Below are 20,304 nucleotides of genomic sequence, written 5' to 3'. Positions count from 1 at the left end.
CATAAAAAGTTTAATAAGAGAGAGTATTACAAGTAGAATGTACAGTGTTCATTAATCGGGCACTTTGCAGGTCAGGACGCGGCAGTATCATTTTCGGGTAAGATTTAAAAACTAAACTTCATATAGCTGTGAAAAACAACACTGTGGAAGTCCAGTTGAAAACATAAAAACATTTATCTTATCAGAGAGATTACAGGTGATTCCTATAACTGTTGCAGCCACCTGTGGCCTCGTAGGCAAAGCAGCAGTATTGGTTCTGCTGTCTGAATGGAAGGGATGGCATTAGTTACTGTACCACTCCAAGCATGCAGATTTGATTTCTATATTAACCATGCATAGGGAAATAAGAGCTGGTAAAAACGAGGTACCACAGGCACTGCTGGCGTTTTTCAGGTTTTTCGGTGTTTTGGGAGACACTGTACATGGAAATGAACTGGCAACGGAAAATTGGTCTTTCTGTATATTTTACAGTGGATTTTTATTTTACAGTATAATTTTACTACTGGAGGTACAAACCTTACACCCTTGAGAGAACCAACACAGAGACAACATTTGAACCTTGAATTTCTTTTTTGAGAGTGTAACAATAATTTACTCCTGAATTCTGAAAGAAACATAAATTACCAATAACAATGCTTTAAATGGAATGTACATGAGTTTTAAAGAAGCTGTTTGTAGCTAAAGCATACAGTTTTAAATCTCACCAAACAAAGAAATTCACCAAAGCCACACCACAAACACACATGAATACATAGTTAACAGGCAGGTGGATTGGCTCTTTATGCTAACTGATTAAATATTACCAGTTACCTGTTTGTTTTTGCCCAGGTTACCTAGCCTGGGGTAGCCACAGATACAGACCATCTTGCCCACTCCCCATCCTATATGTTTTATCTTTTACAATGTAAGGATAGGTTTGGTAGATATACTCCAAGATCTAACAATTAATATATTTATATAATTATAGATTTTATAGAAATCATACAGTCATAAAATAATAGTTTTATAATAACAATGTATTATTTTTATAATAATATATAATAATAAAATTGTATTTATATAAAAAAATAACCTGAACTGCAACACAGACTACATTAAAGCATCTTCTGCAGCATATTAACAAAAATGGTGACAAACCTGTGTTTAATTGGTCCCATTTTGTTCTAATGAGGAAAATCAACAAATACAGTTCAACACAATTTATAGGTAAGAATTGGCATGGAATAAACAAACAAGGAAAACAAATATTATGCAAACTGTTGATCAAAATATGATGAAGAAAAACCTCCCTTGGGTTCTTTTCATTTCATTGCGGCTTTTATTAGCATACTAATTAGCACAACTAGGTTGATTGTTTAATTGCTAGTGTGTCATTGTTAGTGATAGGAAGCTATTACCAAAACACACATGCAGGATGTTATTTCCTAGTGTTTCTTCCCCCAAGGGAGCAGTGAGAAAACCACTATCACACAGCAAGCAAATAAAGTGTGTTGAGCCCCTATTAAAAAACACCTAGTGCTCACTATTTCTGACACGACACACTTAACTTCAGTAATGAATTTATCACTGAAACACTGGGTGCCAAGGTCAGTCCATTACATCACATGCTCTGCCATTCGCACACTTACTACCTGATGGCATGTTTTTTAAAGAGGGTAAAAATTACAAATAATCCTACATGCTTTTAATATTTTAGAAGCAAAGATAAAATCTGGAACCCTGGAGTTGTACAGCTTAAACAGTATCTGCTGCGTCACCATGCTGGTCATGACACAGACACTTATGTCTCTAAATATATCTTTAAATGAATTGCCAATTTCTCATCATTACCTAACAAGTCCCACATGGCGGGAAAACTTATCCTTCGGTGCAGGAGAACAAACCTGGTCGCAGACAAAAGGATCAGTCACCTTTTTCCAGCAAAGGAGGCCTGAGTCTTAAGGAGTGTCTTTGTACGAGGCTGGGGTGGGTGGGAGGATGCCCACGAGCCTGAAAATATGGGCAGATGCATCGAATCGCACAAGATAAACAAGCGATGAATTTCATCAGGGCCATCATAGCCTTAATTTGGCTGCCTAATGAGTCAGATCCAGTGGCGGAGATAAAAGTTGTCAGAGGCGCGGCTCTAATGAATTTCTTGCCACTTGTAATCAAGGTTGGCTGTCTGAGGAGCAATGATTAATGGAACCCTGGAGGATTCCCTCGGCCTTCGGCTCTCATTACGGCTAATGCATTCTCAAGCAAATTAACGTGAGGAGGAAGGGGGGGGGGGGGGGGGGGGCGGAGGAGAGAGAACGAGAAGAGGGATGCAGAGAGCACAGCAGGCAGAGATTGTGAGAAGAGAGAAGGAGAGCCAAGAGGGACTGAAAGAGAGATAGGTGAAGGCAAACAGCAGGGAGAAGGTGAGTTGCCACGAGATTTGGGACAAGGCAGGAGGAGAGAAAGGGAGGACCTGTGGTGTGCAGAACTCGGCTATGTACCTAACTGTAGGGGAAGCTGCTTTCCACCAGCTTGGTTGTAGTCAGGATCTCCGCCATGACTGGGACCCCCCTGACGCATAGCAGCCTTTTTTAATCTACAGATCAACAAAGGACACTCAATCATTACCCCTCCCATATTGAGATTAGGCCAGTTATTCTCTTTTGGACTCCCAGCAGCATCATTGTGCAGATCAACATGCTCGAAAAAGAGCAAAGCTTACAGCTTAGTGGCACTTTGACCCTGACAGCAGGGCCAATTATACTTGCCCTGGCTCCCAGCCAGGTATGACAGTGGCATTGTAGGGAATGGAATGTATGATCATGTTCTGTAACACTTGGGAGCCTGAAAAAACCCAAATGCTACCACCTAGAGTTACTGTCGGTGTAAAATGTTGTAGCCCAGCATGGGTTTCACAGGTACTCTGGTTTACATTTATATTATGGATATAAATGAATATGCAAAGCAAAAACTGGAGCTGGGAGGCATGGTGGTGTTGTAGTGGCAAAGCTTCAGTGACTTCAGTGCTTTGATTCTGGGTTGGACTCCATACATATTGTAACCATCAACAATATAAAGGTGTTGCTTAAGATGATTAAATTAATACTTAAATGTGTGTGAAAATGTCTATTTGATAAATTCACAACTTTTGAGATTAATCAATACCCACTGTTTTACCGTAGGGCGGCACGGTGGCTAAGTGGGTAGCAAGAAGGTCCAGGTGGGGCAGTCCAGGTCCTTTTTGTGTGGAGTTTGCATGTTCTCCCTGTGTCTGTGTGGTTTTCCTCCGGGAGCTCTGGTTTCCTCCCACAGTCCAAAAACATGCAGTCAGGTTAATTGGAGACACAGAATTGTCCTATAGGGGAATGAATGTGTGTGTGTATGTGTCTGCCCTGCGATGGACTGGTGCCCCGTCCAGGGTGTTACTGTGTGCCTTGCGCCCATTGAAAAGCTGGGATAGGCTCCAGGCTCCCCCGCAACCCTGATTGGATAAGCGGTTAAGAAAGTGAGTGAGTATTTTACCATAACGAGTACATTAATAATTAAAAACACATGTACATTATGGTATAAATCATTTTATTGGAGAGTTTATTATGTCAATAGTCAGCCAAGCATCCAAACAAACGACAGCTACACTCTCATGAAGTCACTTCATTACATTCAAAATGGACTGTAAAAACAATGGAAAATTTAAAGAACAAAATAAAAGGGATTTTAAAAAGCACCAACGGAGAAAAACAATATTTACATCTGGCTTTTATAAATATGTCAAATGTACATTATACACAAAGTACCTTTGACGGTCAGGCTATGTGAAAACGGCCACACCGAGACCAACACAAAGTACCAAAAGAAAAAAAAATAAACGAGGGATAAAATGCAATGCAATCTCTTAAAAAGCAGGATGTGGCAAAAGAGAATGCACAAACAGGTCCAGAAGATATTTCTCTCCTTAATAGTTTTTAAGGACAGACTCAGGAACTAAAAATGAGCTGATAAAGTTTATAAAGAATTAAACCATGATAAAGTAGTTTGAATAAAAAAAGAAGTTTGATCTATAAGCCTGGTGGTAAAAGCTACACCGAATGTACTTGTCACAATGATCCCTTGTCATAAATGAATCAAAACTCCTAAAACATCTTAATTGCTGACAAAATGATCCATTAAACCTACCGCTTTTAGTGTTATGACTAAAATATGTCTTTTTTTTAAATAAATGCAGTTTTAACAAATCATACGGAGACCAGCGTCATGTGATGCAGATGATGATGTCAATCTTAATCAAATGGACAGGAGAAATCCACAGGACTTCCAAAAACAAAAAAATTGGGGACAAAAGTTTTTTTTTTCAGGGTCCAAAAATTCATACTGCCCATACAGTATCATATACAGTACCATGTTGGTGAAGTTAAGCCCTATCTGACATTCCATATTAGGGGAAAACGCCTCTAGGTAATGCACGTAATGCACAGCAAACATAAAATACTGCACGGTATAAAGCAAATACTAAAACTGATCCAGGACAAACGTTATCCTCTTGTTCCCCCTTCAGCACATTAGCAGGACATGGAATAAATCTGTTTGTTTGTCAGATCAGATCTGACAAAAATGCCAGCATGGCTAATGATAAACAAAAGCAAACTGAGCCTGATTAAACTTTGTACACACAAACATTTTTGCTTGGAAACTGAATGGGTATGGGTTAGGTGTAAACTTAATCTAAAGTAGATGGACATCAGCTTGAGACTTAGTACAGTTGGCATGTAAATATTGGGTCAGCTCATGTAAACAAACACTTACAATACCAGATAAGAGTCCTACTGAGGCAAATGATTAAAAATTTAATTGACTAAAGGGATGATAGGAGGTAATATTACAATTAAAAGACTGAACAAGGTATGTTTTCCAGACGGCGCTCGGGTAACAGCAGTCTGTTACACCAGCCCACCACCACTTGGATTCCAACTCGGTGCTATCGACTATCGGCTGAAGCCCTGCAATGAATTGGCACCCTGTGCAGGGTGTTCCTGTCTCGCGCCCAGTGTTTCCCGGTGCATCCAAATCCGCTGCTGTCCCAATACTTTTTGTCATATAGTGTAGGTGTCCCTACATAAGAAACAACATCAGTAAAGCATCTTCAATCACTGAGCACCTGAATGGCATTAGATGAGGTCGTTAGAGGAAAACTACTATTCATTCACAGGTCTGTATTTAATCTGTCGTGCAGTCCTGGTCGATGCATATTCGAGTACTGAGGAGGTAAACGAGCCTTCAGAGCAAATATAGTGTTAAACATTACCTAGCATTGGGTCACTTAACAGATCTCTCACTTTCTATAGCTATATAAATGCAGAAGACAGACCACAGGGTCAAACAGTCAGAAGACCACTTCAGATCCATCTCACAAAGCCCTGATGATGGCACATTATTCTCCGCTCTGGGTAATCATGCTCCTCTGGCTCTTTTATTTACTGGCAGACTGAAGAGGTATTCTTAGGCAGACGTCTAGTTTGATGAACACAGAAATTCTTGGATGAGCTATACACAAGGTTGAAAATGGCAGGCGAGCTGAGCGCAGGTTCATGTTTTTACTAATCAGTACATAGGGTCTCTTCTATATTCACGAGAAACTGAATAAAACAGCCCCTCGTGTACTAAACCTTATAATTTACATGATGCTTCTATCCAAATCCAGACAGTTCAGACAGAAAACAAATCCAAGCAACTAGAGGTTAAGGGCCTGACGTGAGGGCCCAACAGTGGCAGCTTGTCAGTGGTGGGATTAAACCCTTAACCTTTTAATCAACAGTCCAGTACCTTTACTGAAGGGCTACCACTTCCAAAAGTGAGAACTCTTGTGTGCAATATGAACCTTTAGCAAAACTTTAGTCCTAATCAGCTCTTTAAGGCTTTGACACACTTCTACACAGATTAAACAGACTTTTATGGTTGACAGGACACATCCGCATTCACAAACTGACTTGACACAGTAGCGATAGCTAACAGATAGGCCACTTCTACAATGCTAACCAGGATGGTGACAACAAATACAGCAGCACACCGCTAAGTTGCTGTGGAAATGGCTGAAGGCAGGAAGGTCACAGTATTCTGGCACTGGGACACTGAAGGCGTACAGTATGGCGTTCGAGAACTACATGATGCTAATGCTGCGATTAAGCTCGCACTGTCCGTTGTTGTTGTTGGCGTTTGGGTTGTGTCGCGTGCCGGTCGGTGTCGATGTGCCGCCGCTGTCTGAGGGGCAGCCATGTTGAACGAGGATGTCGACACATTCCTGACTTGCCGCTCGCCGGGCGTAGGACAAGGGGGTCTGACCACGGGCATCTCGACTCTTCACGTCAACGCCATACTGTGTGCAAGAGGAGCGGAAAGAGAGGAAAAGGGTTTACCATTAATTATTAATTAAAGCAATATAATTAGCAATATCAAGTGTATATTTGTTCATTTATGGTTAACAACTAAGTAAGTCCTGTCAAATCAATTCGTAGCAACCATATGTGTCGTTTTTTTCCCGAATATCTATTTAGTTTGGGTCTTCAGGCTTCTTAATGGTTTATTTACTGCTTCTCTAATATTACCCATCCATCTTGTTGCTGGCCATCCTCTTCCTCGTTTACCTTCAACTCTTCCAAGCATAATTTTTGGTTGTTGGATTTAATCGTCTTGAAGGAATTGTGTGTTGGCCCTTACTCACTGGGATGTAACTAAAAAGTCTAACAAATTCAAAGTACATAAGCTGAGCACTTACCCATATAAGCAGCTGAGTGATGACCACGTTGGCCATGGCACAGGAGAGGTGCAGCGCTGTTCGACCGTCGCCGTCCCCATAAGTCTCGTTCACCTCGTCCTTGGTGCCGTGAGCCAGCAGCAGCACCACCATCCTCAGATCGTCCTCCACCACTGCCCTCAGAAGCTGCTGCCCCAGGGGCACATCAGACTGAGGAAGACCCAAAAGGAAGAGCTTCTGCTCATATTTAGCTCGGATCCAGCGCTCCTTCTCCTCTCTGTGAGGGGAGAGATTTAAAAGCAAGCATCAGAGGCATGTTACTCAGACTGTTACGATCTCTGTTTGATGAAATTTGGCACAGCAAGAAGGGCCTGGGTTCGATTCCCAGGTAGAGTGATCCGAGTCCTTTCCATGTGGCTCAAGTTTGTGTGTGTGATATCTGCATTTCCGGTCTTAATTCAAATCAACGGGCAGACATTGGAAATTAATTTAAACAACAATCTGAACCAATAGCACTACTTGAAATAAGATTTCTTTGTCAGTCATTGATTCATCATTAACAGAAATTAGTAGCAGATATGAACACTATATTATAGTGTCAGCCATCAGAGTTTATTCATATTGTTCTATGTGGGGTCTACATAAAAACTGCAGTGTAAAGGTGGACACCCCTCCTAATGATTGCATTTATTTTTCTGCCACATCCATTGCTAACAGGTGTATAAAAATAATTATATAAAAATTATATAAAGGGGTAAATGATATGATTTAAACAAAGCAAGAGCACAAAGTATGATCTATAAAGAAAGACACAATTTGACTAGTTGCCAACACAGAGCTCTGGTCTTAACCCAACTCAACACTTTTGGGATAAATTAAACTTGTGCTGCGTCCAAAATCGCATACTTGCCTACTGAATAGTACGCAAAAAGTGCCCGGATGACCTACTGAATGGGTAGCCATTTTTGAGTATGCAAACACAGCACACTGCGGTCTGATAATCTATCCCATAATCAACTGGAACTGCAAAGGTGTTCAAAGCAGACGAAAGATGGCAGAAAGCGGAAAGCCGTCTGTTTATACATTTACGGCATTTTAGCAGACGCCTTTATCCAAAGTGACTTACAGTTACAGTATACAGTCTGAGCTGTATAGGAAGGGCCTTGCTTAAGGGCCCAACAGCAGCAACCTGGCAGTGGTGGGGCTTGAACCAGCAACCTTCTGATTACTAGTCCAGTACCTTAACCACTAGGCTACGGCCTGCAGTTTATAAGTGTAAATACATAAAAAAAATTATGATTGCGTACAATTACAGACGCCATGCGTCACGTAACGTTGGTTAGATGGTGGACGTGGCACGTCTGAGGTTGCTTGCATACTGCACTCTTGCATATTGAAAAAGCATACTGCTTTACCAGCCAAGCAGTGCACACTGCCTCCAATTCAGTACGTACTGTTTAAGTATGTGATTTCAGACTTGGCTTTAATGGAGAGTCAGGCCTTCTCTTCCTACATAAGTGCCTGACCTCCCTGATACTGCTGACGGATGGGCACAAATTCCTACAGACATATTCCTACTGCCAAGTCTTATAGAAAGACTTCCTAGAAGACTGGATGGTATTAAAGTGACGAAGAAAGGAGGTAGCAATTTAATATAATTGCACAATGGTCCATGGTTTTGGAATTGGATGTCCAACAAGCTTATGGTTAGGTGTCTCAATTTTTTGTGTATAATTGGTCTGGCTCATTATTGGTTAGGCTCTGTTCATTCAAAGTTGGGACTTCTTTGGTACAGTAATGTATTGATAAGAATAGTTCCTGATATTGACCCTGACTTTCTGGACTCCATCCCTCTGTGTCATGCCCACCTGACTTTAAATGCGTGGCTCTCCTGACTCCGGGAGCGGGAGGGTTAAAACCAGGTCGCCTATCGAAAGGTTACACATTGTGAACAGCATGTCTGTGCCGGACAATACAGGAAGGAGGGGGACGTGTTTTATCGCTGCTGTCACTGCTGTCACTCTTGCTCCGCTCATCCCCACAAAGGAGCCCCAATCTACACCGGACCTTCCGGCCTCGGGGGGATCAGAGCCGGCCAGATTGAAGGCTGGAAGAAAAGAGAGAGAGGAAGGAAGACACTGACGACAGAATGGACCTGGAGTCACTACTCAGGCTTCACACCTCTATCTGGCCCTCTCCATCTCACACGCCATTCATGAGAACCTAAATCGATGGCAGTCGTTTCTGGGCATGCTCAGTGCAGGAGTGACCCCGCAACCCTGTGCGCCTGGCGATAAGGAGACTAGAAAGAGCCTGTTGTTTGACTTGCTTGAGTGAGTGACAGTAAGAGTCGGATAGGGACTAAGGCGTCCCGTGAGAGCCGCCTTACACTGAATATAACCACATTCATAACACTGAAAATCGCCTGATAAACAAGCAACAGCTGATAGACGCTGGCATCATGGATTAGCAGATAATCTTAAACATCAAGTACAGAACTTTTTTTTTACTAGTTTGGGAAACTTTACTGGCTGCCTGTTTTACACGGTGTGGCGATTTCCTCAACACTTGCTAATTCCAGGACTAAATAGATGTTAGGAATACAGTGCGAACTCTTGTAAAGTGACAAAAATGAGCCATATGGTAAGACCAGCTATCACATGTTTATTACATGTGATGATTGGTGGCACAGTGGGGTCTAAATAGAAACACACCTCCTTATTATCCCCAGAAAAATAAGAGAAGACTCAGCAGCTCTAAGCACCAGACTGATCAGTGAGCACTTTATTAGGTGCACCTACCTGGTATCTACATGAATTGTTCATTTAATAAGCTACACCTACCATACAGATTAACATTGTGTGAATACAAGTACTAACTGTAGCCTGTATTCTGTTTATTAATCAAAAGGGGCCGTATAGGACCCCCACTGACTAGATGACGTTTGGACGGGTGTGATGGGTGATGGACCATTCTGAGCACTGCACTGATACTAACATGGTAATGACAGGATAGTGTGTATTGAGCTAGTATGAGTGTGTAGGTGTAGCAGTGTTGTTGGGATTTTTTAATTATTGTTTAAACTTACTGGGCTCTTTATTAGGAACACACACAATGTTAGCACTGGCTGAGGTGTGCACAGGATGCTTCTGACTTTATACTACCTTAATTTGTGCTAAACTATACTAAACTACTAAACTATATAGCCTTTCAAGTCAACAACTGCTTTATCCTGGTTAGGGTCCTGGCTGGTCGAGAGCGCTGCTGAGATTCAAACCAGATCTTGTCGTGTCACCCTGCTATGTTCTAATAGCTCATATACAGTGGTGGCTCATTTAGATGCTCTAGACTAGCATCTGTAAAGTTGTTGAACAATTCCTGATATTGTCAAGCTGTCAATTTTGGGGCCTTAAAAAGTCCCAAACCATCAGCCAATCCAGTAAATTGTTAGCTGCTTTTGATAACAGTGTCTGAATACATACAACAGAAAATATGCCAGATTTCTGGATGGGAATAAGAATAGGGTAGGGGTCAGAGTATTCAATGACACCCCTGGAGTCAAAAGAGTTAGGGTCTTGCTCAAGGGCCCCAAAGTGGCCCATATATATACAGTATATATGCATTTATATATACATACTCACCAATAATGACACAGTAGACCCTATGTTGCCAGACAGAAAATGAAATATCTTGACAAACATGGAACTCTGGTATCTATGTAGTTACAGTAAGCAGTAAATACAATTTCATTACTTTTAAAAGGATGTGCAGTTAATCTTAAATTAATTAAACCTTTGCGTAAACTCCCTTGCTCAAGGGCCCAACAGTAGCTGCATGTAATATATACAGTGTATCACAAAAGTGAGTACACCCCTCACATTTCTGCAAATATTTCATTATATCTTTTCATGGGACAACACTATAGACATGAAACTTGGATATAACTTAGAGTAGTCAGTGTACAGCTTGTATAGCAGTGTAGTTTTACTGTCTTCTGAAAATAACTCAACACACAGCCATTAATGTCTAAATAGCTGGCAACATAAGTGAGTACACCCCACAGTGAACATGTCTAAATTGTGTCCAAATTGTGCCCAAATGTGTCGTTGTCCCTCCCTGGTGTCATGTGTCAAGGTCCCAGGTGTAAATGGGGAGCAGGGCTGTTAAATTTGGTGTTTTGGGTACAATTCTCTCATACTGGCCACTGGATATTCAACATGGCACCTCATGGCAAAGAACTCTCTGAGGATGTGAGAAATAGAATTGTTGCTCTTCACAAAGATGGCCTGGGCTATAAGAAGCCCTGAAACTGAGCTACAGCATGGTGGCCAAGGTCATACAGCGGTTTTCCAGGACAGGTTCCACTCGGAACAGGCTTCGCCAGGGTCGACCAAAGAAGTTGAGTCCACGTGTTCGGCGTCATATCCAGAGGTTGGCTTTAAAAAATAGACACATGAGTGCTGCCAGCATTGCTGCAGAGGTTGAAGACGTGGGAGGTCAGCCTGTCAGTGCTCAGACCATACGCCGCACACTGCATCAACTCGGTCTGCATGGTCGTCATCCCAGAAGGAAGCTGACGCACAAGAAAGCCCGCAAACAGTTTGCTGAAAACAAGCAGTCCAAGAACATGGATTACTGGAATGCCCTGTGGTCTGATGAGACCAAGATAAACTTGTTTGGCTCAGATGGTGTCCAGCATGTGTGGCGGCGCCCTGGTGAGAAGTACTAAGACAACTGTATCTTGCCTACAGTCAAGCATGGTGGTGGTAGCATCATGGTCTTGGGCTGCATGAGTGTTGCTGGCACTGGGGAGCTGCGGTTCATTGAGGGAAACATGAATTCCAACATGTACTGTGACATTCTGAAACAGAGCATGATCCCCTCCCTTCGAAAACTGGGCCTCATGGCAGTTTTCCAACAGGATAACGACCCCAAACACAACCTCCAAGATGACAACTGCCTTGCTGAGGAAGCTGAAGGTAAAGGTGATGGACTAAACCCAATTGAGCACCTGTGGCGCATCCTCAAGTGGAAGGTGGAGGAGTTCAAGGTGTCTAACATCCACCAGCTCCATGATGTCATCATGGAGGAGTGGAAGTGGATTCCAGTAGCAACCTGTGCAGCTCTGGTGAATTCCATGCCCAGGAGGGTTAAGGCAGTGCTGGATAATAATGGTGGTCACATAAAATATTGACACTTTGGGCACAATTTGGACATGTTCACTGTGGGGTGTACTCACTTATGTTGCCAGCCATTTAGACATTAATGGCTGTGTGTTGAGTTATTTTCAGAAGACAGTAAATCTACACTGCTATACAAGTTGTACACTGACTACTCTAAGTTATATCCAAGTTTCATGTCTATAGTGTTGTCCCATGAAAAGATATAATGAAATATTTGCAGAAATGTGAGGGGTGTACTCACTTTTGTGATACACTGTACATATATAAATTGAGCTAACCTACTACTGCTGGGATCCAGGGTTCGAATCCCCGGCCAGTTGGGTGGTTACATAGAGACACGATCGGCTATGCCTGGAAGGGTGGCCAAGGCCTGTTCGGGGTGTTACTGCATATACATACAGTATATATGCATGTATATATATACATACTCACCAATAATGACACAGTAGACCCTATGTTGCCAGATAGAAAATGAAACATCTTGACAAACATGGAACTTTGGTATCTATGTAGTTGCAGTAAGCAGTAAATCATATGTTACTACTTTTAAAAGGATGTGCAGCTCAAGGGCCCATCAGTGGCTGCATGGCAGAGCTGGAATTCGAACCCACATAATTTTAATTAGTAACCCACAGCTCTACCCACTGGCCTCCCATTGTCCTATTCCAATTACAACTGTAAAAGGAAATTTATCCTGCAAATTCTGCTTCAAATTGGAGTGATTCTGAAATGATTCATGATTCAAATGAATTTTTGGAGTGAATCGGTAACTACTAGCTGGACGACACAGCAGAAGTCAAGTGTGTCATATTTTATTTCCACCAAATCCATTCCCAGAAAAGGTGACCTGGGAATTCCAGTTATGTAAAGACTAGCTTTAAAATCATCCGGACATGATGCTAAATATGCTAATACTGTTGTTTTACCTTAGCGTTTGTTGTATTGACATCTAAGGCTAAACTGCCTATTTCAAAGCTCACTGTAATATCCCACTTTGACTGTAATCCCGTTTTGTTTGACAACTACAATTTAAATGTTAAAAGAGTTTCATGGGCATGTTTGGAAAACAAAGAAAAGGTTTAAGTATGCAAACATGTTTTGTTGCCTCACTGTATGCAATTTCCTGTATCCTAGCACTTTGTGAGAGTCAGTGCAGAACAAAGGGGCGAGCTAATTAAGAAGGCCATGGCTTTAACAGCATTTCCCTTAAACTCCCTGGCCACTCTTTACCCAGAACAAGACACAAAGCCGCTGAATAGACTCTGACCACAGTGAATTGCTCTTCAATGGTGTGTGTGTGTGTGTGCTACCCCCCCTCAGCAGCAGCAGTCAGTCTTTCAAAGCTTGTTTCTCTTTTGAAGAGGTGCTGAGAGAGACCCACCCCATTGTTATCTTTCTCTTCTTTTGCTTGCACACAGAAAACATACGGCAGTCTGGAGGGGTTGAAGAAAGAAGACTGTAAAAGAGCGAGCAAGGGAGCGAGGGACGGACCCCGGACGTTCAGACTGTGGTTTGGGATAGAGATGAAGGAGTCCACACAAGTGTAATCAAGCGGAACTGGAGTCATTAACCACAAACCTTCTTAAAGGCTCCCTGCTCTTAAAACCTGGCATTTACCTCCTAATCCTGACTTAGCTAAGTGACTTCTCTTTCAGCTAACTTAGCATTATTATCAATGAATGCGTTCACATACGGGCACCACAAAAAGCGAACACTAGCCTTACGAGCACCTCAGTAATCCGATAATCTAATCTAAGTGCAGTCTAACATCTTGTTAAGTTTGATAGCCAGGAGGAGCTGGCAACCTGGCTGGGCGTCCAAAAGGGCACTATTGGCTATCCGAAGGAGGGTCAAAAATGGCGTCCTCTGTTGTCTGGTCAAGGCGCATGCACTACCAACAGGCGATTTGCCAAGGTGCTTAGCGTGGCTACTCATGCTCTTTGTTAAACCTTAACACTGGCATGTGGAAAAGATGGTTGACTGTGGTCAGAGAGGGAAAGTGATAGTTCCAGCTCTCCTCGTCCACTGTGGGGGCCAAAGCAGGCAAGCAGAAATCAGCGTAAATAAGGGAATTGGCTACGATTATATTGGGACAAAAATGAAAAGAAAAAGCCTAGTGCACACTACATAACTTCAACAACTCTACAACTCTTGGTTGTCTCGATATTGATTTGGGCAGTGTCCCAAATTACACAGCATATACAAATCATACACCATACTCACTATATGGTTTACATTTTTTGTGACCATGAGCTTGTTGGACATCCTATTCCAAAACCAAGACACAACTAAACATACTCATCTACTTTTTTGGAAAGGCTCTTTTCCAATCTCTGGAGTGTGTCTGTGGGAATTCGAACCCATTCAGTCATTTTTTTCAGGTCAGGTGCTGATAAGAAGGTGCCATGTTCCAAATTAATTATTTTCTAGAATTGATTGTCAATGAGTTAGCAATGGATTTGACTAAAACTATGATTTAAACTGAACAACTCAACAAGAAGGGGTGTCCATAAACTTTTGGTCATTATAGTGTAGAAATTACAAACTGTATAATGCATTAAGCAGTACCAATGATGCTGGTATGAAATGGACATAATATTTAGTGCCAGATGTGTTTTTAACCCTGAGCCTGGCATGAGCCGTGTTTCTGCACATGGGTAGTTGTACAAATCAGAAAAAAGGACTGAAAATACGGGTGGCTTTGTCATACTTATGAAAACCTCGCCCTGATTTCAGACATCGGAGCATACACTTTACACAGTCAGTTGTTTCCTATTCTCATATGCTGTATGCACCACATCTGTGCTGGCCAAGGACAGCCACAGACTTACATGCAACTCTGGTTAATTTTGTTCACCCGTCAGTAGCGAAATCACAATTGAGAGACATGCTATGCCCTCTGTAAATCATCCACCACTTGTGCAGGTGCCTCAACCAGCCAGCAGAGGTTGCATTTGCAACAGCAATGAGGATCCCAGTTGACCCCTCCTCTGACAGGCACGACTACTTGATTCTGTTAGACCACTGAGACTGAAACTTGAGAGACTGAGCTACAGAAATTTCAGTGCACATGGAAATGTAGAAATGTAGACTTCAGTCCCCTTATTTGGAACTAAATCTGTTTGAAGAGTCACTAAAATGCTTGACTTTAAATACATGAACATCCGTTATGGACTCTTTTGCCCACCAAAATCAGGCTGTTTGACTCTTGAGGGACAAAGAGAAGCAGTGACAAGCTCCTGAAACGACTCAGCCACTTAAAACAGGAGTAAAAAAGTGAGCACTGGTTCCGCCTGTCTTCTGTTTGAAACAGAGCCCGAAAAGCAAACAAGGCCGGCCGTGCAGAGGGCTGTGGGAGAAAGCCGAGAAGCCTTGAAAAGGACACTTCCTCTCGGCAGGAGGAAGAAAAATAAAATGAGAGGCTTTAGCATGTCAAAAGAAAGAAAGAGGGAGCGAGAAAGAAAGAGAGAGGGAGGGTAAGGGGTGCAAAAACAGAATGAGAGGAGGGTAGGAAAAGAAAGAGTGATGAGACTAAGAGGACACTCTCCATGAGGTTGAGATAAAGGGGTACATTCAGGAAATCAGGCCAATAGCTACCCCTCCTAAAGCACACACAAATACATATACACACATACAGAAGCCAGGCTGGCACACATGCTTGCTCTGAAACCCAGGGTTGCTCGGGGGACAGAGGGGGACTTTAGGCGTGGAACAAGGGGAATTGGGTTCAAAGGGAAAAAAAGTATTCATTACTTTCATTATTCATTCTGGTTTCACCACACAGGAGCTCGTATGGTTTCAGAAAAATCATGACTTTAAAGTTTGTAATAATAATAAAAATAAAAAATGCAAAATATAACTTTCAAGTTAGGGATGAAAGGATTCACACTATTGACTCACTGGGCTAAAAAAAAAATTCAAAATTTTGGTGGTCTTAGAGCAGGGGTGTCAAACTAATTTTCACTGAGGGCCACATCAGCATTATTGTGGCCCTTAAAGGGCCGATTGTAACGTATTCTGCTGTGATTGCAGTCTGTTGTTTTTCTTGGAGGCCGAATTCTGTATTTATATTGTCCTACTTTACCACAGACACGGCCTCATAACACAAGAGACGCACCGGTTTCTCTTCCTGAAGCACAAACTTGTTTTCACTTTCATTAAATTTCCTCCTCATGCTTAATTTTCTTACTTATCTTCTTGTACATTTTAGGATCATGTGTAAATATGTGTAACATCATCTACTGGCGGGATGTGTCACTTTGCAGGTCACAAAATCAGCATGCATTTTGAAAGATGCAGTTTATTTAGGATTTTACAGTGTATTTTTAAGACAATCATTCTGCCCTCACTAATAGTTTATCCCCCTTTCCCAGCTAGACAGACAGACAGACAGCTCTCTTCAGAATACAGTCGGTTCATTTGCTCGCCAGCTGTGTGATACACTGTGTGCATCAAAATGAAGTAAAAATACAAACAATAAAAACAATAAAGAACTTAATACAGTAAAGGCACACAGCTGTAGTCAAGTGTTACATCTGGTACAATATGAGATTTAACCAAACGTAAAATAGCGCTAACGAGTTAAAATTTTGTATAACGATACTAATTGCTATAGTAACGGTAACAATTGTATTTAATTACGGTAAATTTGTAACTAAAACGCTGTGATATACTCACTAAACATTTACAAACAACTGAGAATATAAACGCCACTACTTACAGACGATGCTTTGGTATTATACTGAAAGATAATTATTTGTATTTATTTATTATTGTTTACATTACTGACTACGCTACTTCGCGTTCTCTTTGCAGTAAAAGTCACATGGCTTCTTAGCGAAGGTCAAAGTTAGTTGCCATGACTACGATGTCACGGTTGTCTCTTAAAGGCGCAGGAGTTCCGTTAAATTATAACTGCGTCTCTGTAACGACTCGAACCATCACAACAATCATACAGTCGAACCTCTCGCGGGCCATGAGTTTGACACCCCTGTCTTAGAGCCACCAAAATTCAAACCCACGCCCTCTGGGACTTAATGCCACAATCTCATTCACCAAAGCCATACTAAGCAGTGGTACACAGCTCGAACCAGTCTGGCTCTCTCTTCTGACCTCTTTTAACCTGGCATTCCTGGCTACAGAACTGCCACTCACTGGATGTTTTTTATATAAATTGTGCATCTAACTAGTAAAGAATAAAAGAGGAAAAAAGGAAAAAACAATTAAGAAAGGGAGGTAATGGGATTAGTGGGTGGAGTTAGGCTCCTCTAAGGAAGTTGGTGAAGGGGCTGCACCTCATCATGTGTTGAATGGCAGAATGATTTGGCCGGCGTGTCAGTAACACATGAGCGCACCTCAATACAGCAGGACAAACAGGATAATTACTCAGCAGCTCAACACTCAAACACACCGCTGTGCCTCCAGGATGCTGCACTCGCTCGGCCGGAGGAACTGTTAAAGGACTAGTCAGGGAAGTTTTAGTCACATGACCAACTGACATGCGAGGCTAGTATATTCAATTATAATTAATTTAGAAAGCAAAGCTTTTTAACATGCAGGTTTTCTTAAAAATTACCCTGAAGTTTCTACAGAAACACTATGCCTCAATCTAAAGAGCTGAGAAAAAAGGCTTCCACCAAACCACAGTGAGTGCTATTATTTCTAAGCAGAGCAAATACGGAATATGGATAACATACTTAGAAGTGGCTGGCCTTCTAAACTCTCTGTAAGGGTTCATTAAGTCCAATATTAAGTCCAAAAAGTGAAAAATCCCAAAAATGGTTCTCAAGAACTGCACACGTCTCTAGCCTCAACATAGGGAAGAAACCCAAGTGCAAAATCAGTGCTCATCAGATTAAGATCATCAGTCCGCGAGCAGAAGCTGAGGTTCAGTTGGGTAATGCGGCAATGCAAGAATCTAAAACACAAATGTAAACACATTTACGGCATTTAGCAGACGCTTTTATCCAAAGCAACTTACAGTGTAAGCAATTGAGGGTTAAGGGCCTTGCTCAAGAGTCCAACGGTGGTAACCTGGCAAGGGTGGGGTTTAAACCAGCAACCTTCTGATTACTAGTCCAGTACCCTAACTGCTAGGATACAACTGACCTACAGCAGGGCAAACCGAAAATGATCCAGCTGTTGCTACTGGTATGGTTTACAGATACCGTGGCATATTTGCTCTGCACATTTGGTGGAGAATGCTGCCGCGCCGTAACCTCCAGCAAACTCCCCCTACTTCCATAGGTACCCTTAAGATCATCAGTCTGTAAGCAGATGCTGAGGGACAGTTGGGTAATGCAGCAATGTAAAAACACAAAACACAAATATGAGGCTGATGAAATAAAATAAGGGGTTTAGAGTGGCCTGGTCAAAAGCCTGATTTGATCCCAGTAGAGATGTTGTGGCAAGACCTGAAACAAGTCCAAAAACCTAGTGGTGTGTCAGACTAGGCTGAAAAATTGTTACTAAAGGTGGTCTGACCAGTTAACAGAAAAATAACTTTGTTTACGAGCAGAATATGCATGTTGGCAAACATTGTAACATTCAGAAAGGGGGCGTATGAGAAAGAGTAGGGAGTGGGTGTGGTTTATGTTTATGTTTATGTTTTAGCATTATTTCTCTCTAAACTAAACTACACTCATAAACACAAAGCCATAATGAAGATGTTACCACAGCGGCCGCCTCTAAGTGGCCATGTGAGGTTTTAGCTGTATTTTCTAGACCGAGTTTCTCATTATTAATTAATCAACCGCTAATCGAATTCATTAGTGTGTGTGTATACAGGCTCCAGGCAAAGCTAGGTTTGGCAGAAACCCCAGTGGAGAATGGTCATTCTTGAATTGGACTGTGATCTGAGCTGCTTTTCAAAGTATCAGGACTAATAATCTCACTGGTCCGGGACTTTTGCTTTTAACATCCAAACTGGAACTGATAGTCCATTACTCCTGGCCGCTAGCTGCTAAATTATTTGCTATTAATTACTGGTCACATAATGATTTGGCAGTTATTGTTTGTAATACCAATTAATTACTGTCTTGTTAGAACTGCCCTCTTGCCATTTACCAATATCTTTAAGGGAAAATATTAAATTTTATTGCCTCTAGTTTCCCCCCTCCTAATTATCTCACCTATAATTATAACTAATTATGTCTGAGCTTTAAAACTTAGCAGCATATTGTGTTAACCCCTTCACAAACAAGGCAGCCCAAACAAGGCCTCTGTTTCCCCCCTTTATGCATAGTCAAGATTTGGACATGTTCAATTTTTCTTTTCAATTTGGCCACCTCTGCTGGTGACCTCTACACTGACTCGGTTTAAGACTTGTTCACCTTACGGTGACTCGATTTAAAACTAGGTTATCTTACAATTACTTGGTTTAAGACTTGTTACCCTTACACTGACTCAGTTTAAGACTCGGTTACCTTACACTGACTCAGTTTAAAACTCATTCACTTTAAACTGACATGGCTGAAGACTCGGTTACCTTGCACTGACTTGGTTTAAGACTTGTTCACCTTAAACTGACTCAGTTTAAGACTTGATTACCTTACAGTAACTCGGTTTAAAACTTGTTCATCACACACTGACTCGGTTTAAGGCTCGTTCACCTTACACTGACTCAGTTTAAGACTCATTCACCTTACACTGACTCTGTTTAAGACTTGGTTACCTTACACTCACTTGGTTGAAGACTCATTCACCTTACACTGACTCAGTTTAAGACTCCTTTACATTACACTGACTGAGTTTAGAACTCGTTTACCTTACACTGACTCGGTTTAAGACACGTTCAGTTTAAACTGACTTGGTTTAAGACTTGTTCATCTATACTGACTTAGTTCAAGACTCATTCATCTAAAACTGACTCGGTTTAAGTCATGTTACACTGATTTGGTTTAAGACTTACACTTTCTTGGATTAAGATTCAGGTACCTTACACTGACTCAGTTTAAGACTTGGTTACCTTACCTTGATTCAGTTTAAAACTCGTTTACCTTACACTGACTCGGTTTAAGACTTGTTCACCTACACTGACTCAATTAAAGACTCATTCAGCTTTATACTGACTCAATTTAAGACTTGGTTACCCGACACCAACTCGGTTTAAGACTCAGTTACCTTACACTGACTTGGTTTAAGACTCAGTTACCTTACACCGACTCGGTTTAATACTCAGTTACCCTACACTGACTTGGTTTAAGACCCAGTTACCTTACACCGACTCGGTTTAAGACTCAGTTACCTTACACCGACTCGGTTTAAGACTCAGTTACCTTACACCGACTCAGTTTAAGACTCAGTTACCTTACACTGCAGGTATAAGTGACCCAAACCTGATTTTTTTCTTTATGTGATCCAGATTTTTTTAATTTTTTTTATGTAACATCCAAAATT

The 20,304-nt window shown here is 41.6% G+C and overlaps 1 protein-coding gene across 2 annotated transcripts in view; it reads right to left on the bottom strand.

Moving 5' to 3' along the window:
* Nucleotides 1-3,538: 3,538 nt before the first annotated feature.
* The window catches only part of agap3 (ArfGAP with GTPase domain, ankyrin repeat and PH domain 3), a 285,199-nt gene continuing 268,433 nt past the window's right edge, over nt 3,539-20,304 (bottom strand). For both annotated transcript variants that reach the window (XM_062992702.1, XM_062992701.1), the window contains exons 17-18: nt 6,746-7,001; nt 3,539-6,346 (exon numbers count right to left, since the gene is read on the bottom strand). In XM_062992702.1, the coding sequence (XP_062848772.1) occupies nt 6,131-6,346; nt 6,746-7,001 (472 nt within the window). In that variant the 3' untranslated portion in view covers nt 3,539-6,130. The remainder of the gene's footprint in view (nt 6,347-6,745; nt 7,002-20,304) is intronic.

The sequence above is a fragment of the Trichomycterus rosablanca genome, chromosome 3 (genome assembly GCF_030014385.1).
Source record: "Trichomycterus rosablanca isolate fTriRos1 chromosome 3, fTriRos1.hap1, whole genome shotgun sequence".
Lineage (NCBI taxonomy): Eukaryota > Metazoa > Chordata > Actinopteri > Siluriformes > Trichomycteridae > Trichomycterus > Trichomycterus rosablanca.
This window is presented reverse-complemented; position numbering and strand designations above follow the sequence as displayed.